This window comes from Dichomitus squalens, assembly GCF_000275845.1.
Source record: "Dichomitus squalens LYAD-421 SS1 unplaced genomic scaffold DICSQscaffold_59, whole genome shotgun sequence".
NCBI classification, from domain to species: domain Eukaryota; kingdom Fungi; phylum Basidiomycota; class Agaricomycetes; order Polyporales; family Polyporaceae; genus Dichomitus; species Dichomitus squalens.
The window spans coordinates 100405-106609 of record NW_006766941.1 but is presented as its reverse complement, the minus strand read 5'-3'; the positions used below and the strand labels follow the sequence as shown (position 1 = coordinate 106609).

The window sequence follows — 6205 nt, the reverse complement described above, 5'->3', positions numbered from 1 at the left end:
CGAGATGGGGACTAGGGAGCGCCTAAGGGGGTCCTTATCTACTCGAGGGGCTGCTTAGCAACCAAAGACAAAGCGCGAGAGCGAGGCAGTGAAGATGACAAAGGAAGAACAAAGGGCGAGAAAGAAAAGGCAAGAGCATGGTGATCACGGGAACGGAGCATGTGGCAGTGGGAACGTATCTACAGTGTCCAAACTGGGATGGGCTAAGAAAGGAAATGGTCCGAAAATGGAAGGTGGGCGTCAAAAGGGGGGGGAATGGGCGGCAAAAAGGGGCATCTGTCCAGCGTCCGTGACAGGGAACTCCTACCAAGAACAATTCACGTCAGTGTGAAACATATGCAGGGCAGTCTGCCAAACTCATCACCATCAACAGATGAAGCACAGGTTCCAAAAGTCTACTCGCACAGCGGTAGCGTTAGTGCTGCAGGGTCCGGTCAAGTGCGGTTTTCAGACCCCCAGGTGAGGGGACCAGGACCATGACCAGACGGGACCGTACTTATTTGGGGAGGACCGGACTGCGTAAACGGTCCTCGTGAGACAGGACCAGACCCTGGTCCCATAACCGGTCAAGACTGGTTTGCGGTCCTTTGCGGTCATGACCATTCTTGACCGGTTATAGGACCAGTCTTAACCACATCACCCACCTCACGCCGGGCGGAGGGCTCAAATCATTGGAAACTCTCGGCAGAGCCCTAACCCTAGTGCTGTGCCGCACCAGGGCCATTAAATATTGCCCCCGCTGGAAGTACCTAAACATAGCAGGCATCTGTGTTAGCAACATCACAGGTAATACATAGACTATTCTGTAGCTCAATAAGGCGCATAGCTCACTGGAGCGCATTTCGAGCAATCAGTGGCAGTCACAAACGAGCGTGTCCCCGAGCTAGGAGGTGGCCGGAGGGCAGGCTAGCAGGGCTCGGCATGGGGCTGCCGCTGATCCGAGCACACATCTCAGCGCGGGATATGCAATGCTGGTTTTAAGGCTCATCCCCTGCCAAGATTCGGTGATGGTGGCTTACGCCGAACACTGAAACGGCTAATCAAACTGGGCATCCTCCTGGCAGGGTGCCCATATTTGGTACCCTGTGAGAGAACATACTTGAAGAAATCGTGAGGTGCTCGCGCACAGAAAATGCATGCATGTGGGAAACCATAAAGAGTAACCTTTCTATAATCCATTTCTCGGTTCCTTATGCACTTAGTTATAGTCTTGATGGTCTTGTAGGTCTCTATGGAAGAGTGAGCATGATGAGTATGCAGTTCTGCTCCTCCCAGGTTTCCTTCATACTTCAAGGTGCGTCGTACATGTTTGGTTGTTGCTTCACGTCTTTAACTTGTGGCATCTATTCTGACCGCTTGATCGGTGAATGATAGACAGTTTTAGAAGCTCATGATGCCGATTCATGGCTGCCATCTGGTTTGATGAGCATGCTCCCGGCACCTCCTCCGACTAGAGGGTGACGGTTTGGTACGCTCATTGTGCATTCTAGGATGGTGGTGGCTGAGTAACATGTTTACAATGTGAATCTAGGCATACTATGGATGTTATATCCTCCTCCAGGCAGCACGCAGCCCATACACCAGGGGTGCTCTACATAGACGAACCCCCATAGTGTCCAAGGGAGCGTAGATCTGATCCATTCACCTATCAGGGCGGAAATTCAGACTCCCTGCTGCTTTAGGAGGCTACTATGTAAGTTGCATGTCTGTCTCTCACGACACAACACTTCAGTTGCTGTTTTTGGGCACAGATCAGCCCATTGATGCTCAAAAAGCGGAATATAGAGTCTCAAGTCGTTTGAGGGGAGGTGAATCACTCATAAAATGACTACTACATTCATCTCTCAATATATTTTCTACTTCATGTGGGACTACGAGGGTGGAAGGATCTGTCGTTGCAAAATCTGTTAACGAGTGAAGTGCGATATCAGTTAGTCCTTTCTCTCACGGGGTACCAAATCGGGGTGCCCTGCCAAAACGGCGCCCAATTTGCCCAGCCGTTCTGGCGTTTGACGAGGATCGCTAACACCGGATCTCAGCAGGGGACGAGCCTACCCCCAGAAGACCGGTTCCTATTAGTCCTCTACGGTCTTTTCGGGTGGTCCTGGACCGGTTATGACCGGTCCTACCTGGTCCTCACAAAGGTGTAACTTCACCAGGACCGGAACTGGGACTATGGACAGGACCGCTACGCAGGCGGTCCTGGTCCTGTCACCATAGGTCCTGGCCCGGTCACAAGACCAGTCTTCAGCGGTCCTAGGACTGGACCCATCAGCACTAGGTAGTATCACCTCAAGGAGTCTGACTCAGTCTGGACTTCACGATGTGGAGAGCTGATGGAGACACATTGTTACAATATCCTTTAGGCTTACTCATGGACAGGGTCGGTGGCGTAGTTGGTTATCGCATCTGTCTAACACACAGAAGGTCCTCAGTTCGAACCTGGGCCGACTCAACCGCTGAGGGTTCTCATTTTTCTAGAAATCCGAATCGGGATGAGGGACACCCTTTTGTCTCAATAGGGTATGTTTGACAGAGCCTGGGCCACGAAACTGAGGCTGTCATGGAAGGTAGTGTTTGAGGTCCTCCCTCTTCACCGCGGTATGTCCGCGCGATACATGGTATGTTTATCTCACAGGGTATCCAGGGTACCACCGTACTAGTAAATTTTGATATACACTGGCTCGAAGCATATATCCGCACGCTCCGCTTCACTCAGAATACTCGCGTCTGTATCTCGAGCGAACATCATTCAGCCCAAGAAAGTTCGCCCTGGGCTCTGTCAAATATACCCGAATCCCAAGGTTTGCGGGAATCTCAGTCAAACCTTCTCAAGGGGTCAACACGTGACATACCTGTCCTTGTGCAAGGCCCTTCGCACAAAGCCGCAACAGTAGGAGCCCTCGTTGGAACGGAGGCCTGGCCGATGCGGGTTCTGATACAGCTGGACAGTTGTCCGCACCCAGCCCATGAGTACCCCGATTATCTCAGTAACAGTCGAAGAGAAGTTGATCTTTGATAGGATAATAACGCTACTATGATACATTTCCCAGAGACATCAAGAGACAGAATGCGATAAGTGCACGTCGTCAATAAACGGACAATAAAGCCACAAGCGTCATAGCAGACAAAACCGTTGGGCTACGAGCCTCACATCTAGAGCCCGCGCGGCTTAAGCCCAGATGAGGTTCTCCCCAACCCTGCAAATCAGCGATGGTAGATCATGATGCAGGCAAATTTGATGTGGAGCAATGTTCCTGGGCAGTCTCATGCTCCTCCACCTGTGCAGAGGAAGCTGCTGAGGGAGCAGGAGAGGGAGACGCCTCCGACTTGATCGCGGGCGCGTCAGAGCGTGCTCCAACCTTATTCTCCAGCTGCTTCTTTTTAATCCAAGCAGGAACGTCATCGACAGCATCGTACGGCCGGGTCTTGTAGGTCATCAAGTAGCCCTGCAGCGTCGCCATCGAGAATGCGCGGTTAGAGATCGCCGCTGCGAACCGGTCCGCGAGCTCTGCCGCCTGCTTGCGCGAGAGCTTGGGGGCACGGGCGGAGTGTGTCAGACCGGTGTATGTTGCCAACGAATCGGAGTCGGCATCTGCTCGAGACGGGGAGGGCGTGGAAGTAGGAGAACTCGAAGCGGGTTCGTTGTCACCCTTGACGCTCTCTGAGCGCGAGCCGTACCCGGAGTCCTTCTCGTCGACGTCCTCCTCGTTTTCGTCCATCTTGTCGTCATCCGCGCTAGAAGGGAGGTAGAAGCGCCTGAAGAGCTCGCGGCATTGGTACTTGCTAGCCAGCTTGAACTCGATGTGGAGATCGAGGCGACCGGGGCGGCAGAGAGCAGGGTCGAGCGCCTTGTGGTCGTTCGTAGTCGCGAAGAAGATACGACCCTCCTGCGCCCCGATGCCATCAAGGGCATTGAGAAGCCCGCTGAGGGTGACGCGGCATGCTGAGTCGGTAGTCTTTTCCTTCTCACTCTTTTGAGGATCTTGCTCTTGATCTTCGGGACGCTGCCTTTCGGGATCAACGATATCACGCTTAATACCCTGATGGAAGGCCGCGTCGATGTCCTCGATGAGCACGATGCACTGGCTGGGGAGCTCTGCGATCGTGGCGTTGAGAGAAGCGTCGTCCATACCCATGCGAGTGAGGGAGAGGATGTAGACGTCGAGGTTGAGTTCGCCGGCTATGGTGTGGATCAACGAGGTCTTCCCAGCGCCAGGGGCGCCGTAGAGGAGGTAGCCGCGACGATGGGGGATGCCTCGCTCAGCATACCACTCCTTGCTCGCGAGAAAGTCCTTCGCATCGTTCAAGACCAGCTCGATAACACCGGGATCGAGAATGATCGACTTCATGGGACGCTTGTGTTGCGTAGACATTAACTTCCAGTAGTCCGAGCTACGCATTGACTATCAGACGGATGCCATAGGACGATGCAGCGATAAACTTACGAGTCGGAGACATAGATGGAGATCAGGTTCTCGCTCGCATTGTAGTACATCTTCTTCGCCTCAAGAAGCAAATCGCGAAGCAGTTCATGGTTACGAGTGAGCATCCTGTGTAGCAAGCAGTGTAAGAATTGACGCTATGTTCAGGTGGTTCCCGACATACCGGATCTGGAGGTTTGTCGTCTTATGCCACGGACTGTCGGTTGTCTGACTCCGGGTTACGGTGAGGTACCGATACTTGTACCAAAGAGCGTACGTCGTGTCCAGTGATGGCAGGAACGAGATCCGACGGCCCTTCGAGATGTCGTCCATGTCCCTGGTGTCTGAGACGACAGGCGAGTCGATCCCGAAAGTCCGCGTGCTGACATCAAGGGTCCGGGCGGTGCCTGGGGATCAAGAGCTTAGCTGCGCACGAGATTAATGAATGCGGGGGAAGGCAGCGCTCACGGAACACACGGTGCTTTGATAGCCAGAACATGAGCCAGTCTACGGAACCGACGTTCAGCATGCGGGATTAGCCTTTGCAAAGGATGGAATCTCACATCCGGCATCATCGCCCTCGTCGAGAGTGACGGTAATCCAGAAGTAGTTCATGATTGATTCCCAGGAGCGCCATAGGAATCGGCGGCACACCTCGAGGATACTACCGACTAGGAGGAGTTTCAACCAGTCACGGACGGCTGAGACCGTGAGCAGCTGGTGAACAAGCTGAAATGGGGAGAAGGAGGGAGGTCCCTCAGCTGACGATGGAAGAGTGGCGTTGGTCGCTGCGATAACCTCGGAAATGTTCAGGTTTGTCGAACCGGACTGAACAGCCGACAGGATAGTCTGGACGGTCTGCATGATAGCGACGGCGTCCATGGTGGGCAAGCGAAGTCCTGTCAAGTAGTTGAGGTAGTTGGACGACACCGAACAGTGCAGGATCGAGAGCAGAGATGAGATCCTTGTAGGATCCTAGGATTTCGAAGCGTCGGGGATCGTTCTTATACCGGGACGTGACCCGACTGCAGCATGCAACAGCAGCAAGGACATCCTCGGAACCGTCATGCCTATTTTCGACGAGCGCGAGTCAAGCAATCGGTGACTCGTGCCCTGAAGGCGGCGCCCAAGGACATAGGTTGAGGCTCAGCAGCGGCAACGACGGACGCCCAGCGGGATAAAGCAAGAATATTCCTTCAATTTACACTGGTTATCATCGCATCGTTCCGAGATTGTGGCGAGACGTCCACACTCACCTCTGTGAACGTCGGAACGTCGGTTCGTTTGTGCAGACGACGCTCAAAAGAGGCAGGAGTCTGCCCGAAGTCACAGCATCATGTGTCGGGATTGAAGAGAGGCCGCCGTGTGGCACTCCAGACTCGATGTGCCGTGCGGAGAGCACTTGGCTCACCTCTGACCCTGTCGGTACGAAAGCGCAGCGACTGGTGAAAAAATGAACGCTGATTGATTGCAATTGTCGCCTCCTGAGTTGCGCCGGACGCGGTTGGCAGGCGTCGCAGAACCGGGGGCGGTGAGATCGGGCGGTGTGCGCCAATTACCAGATTGGTCGTACTCCGACCGGCATCTACGGCCTACTTCCTTCCCGAACTTCTATTCTACCCTGTTGGCCTGTGCAACCTTTTGAAATCGAGAGCGACAGGTCTGAAGAACCTCGCCTGGAAGGCCATATGCATCCTTTCGAAGGCTATCCTTTCGAAGGCTATCCTGGATATCCAGACGGGATCGTGATGGTGGCTATGGTGGTATAGCTGTATAAAAAA

At 53.8% G+C, this 6205-nt stretch overlaps 1 protein-coding gene and 1 non-coding gene across 2 annotated transcripts; one reads left to right on the top strand and one right to left on the bottom strand.

Annotated features, from left to right (window-relative positions):
• The first annotated feature begins 2381 nt into the window (after positions 1-2381).
• On the top strand, positions 2382-2455 carry DICSQDRAFT_t175. The gene has a single exon. It is a non-coding gene; the product is annotated as a tRNA-Val (tRNA).
• A 543-nt stretch (positions 2456-2998) lies between these two features.
• Positions 2999-5301, bottom strand: DICSQDRAFT_140557 (P-loop containing nucleoside triphosphate hydrolase protein). Its single transcript, XM_007369989.1, has 5 exons — positions 4988-5301; positions 4893-4931; positions 4609-4831; positions 4449-4553; positions 2999-4395 (listed from the first exon to the last, which is right to left on the bottom strand). Exons 1-5 carry the CDS (start codon positions 5286-5288, stop codon positions 3222-3224), a joined length of 1842 nt encoding a protein of 613 aa, XP_007370051.1. The 5' UTR covers positions 5289-5301; the 3' UTR covers positions 2999-3221.
• Positions 5302-6205: the final 904 nt, after the last annotated feature.

Excerpts from the sequence above, each read along its gene's own strand:
- DICSQDRAFT_140557 (XM_007369989.1), bottom strand. The coding sequence starts at position 5,288 with ATGCAGACCGTCCAGACTATCCTGTCGGCTGTTCAGTCCGGTTCGACA. Across the intron at positions 4,932-4,987 it reads CGAGGGCGATGATGCCGGAT|ACTGGCTCATGTTCTGGCTA; the intron begins GTGAGATTCCAT and ends TCGGTTCCGTAG. Across the intron at positions 4,832-4,892 it reads ATCAAAGCACCGTGTGTTCC|GCACCGCCCGGACCCTTGAT; the intron begins GTGAGCGCTGCC and ends CTTGATCCCCAG.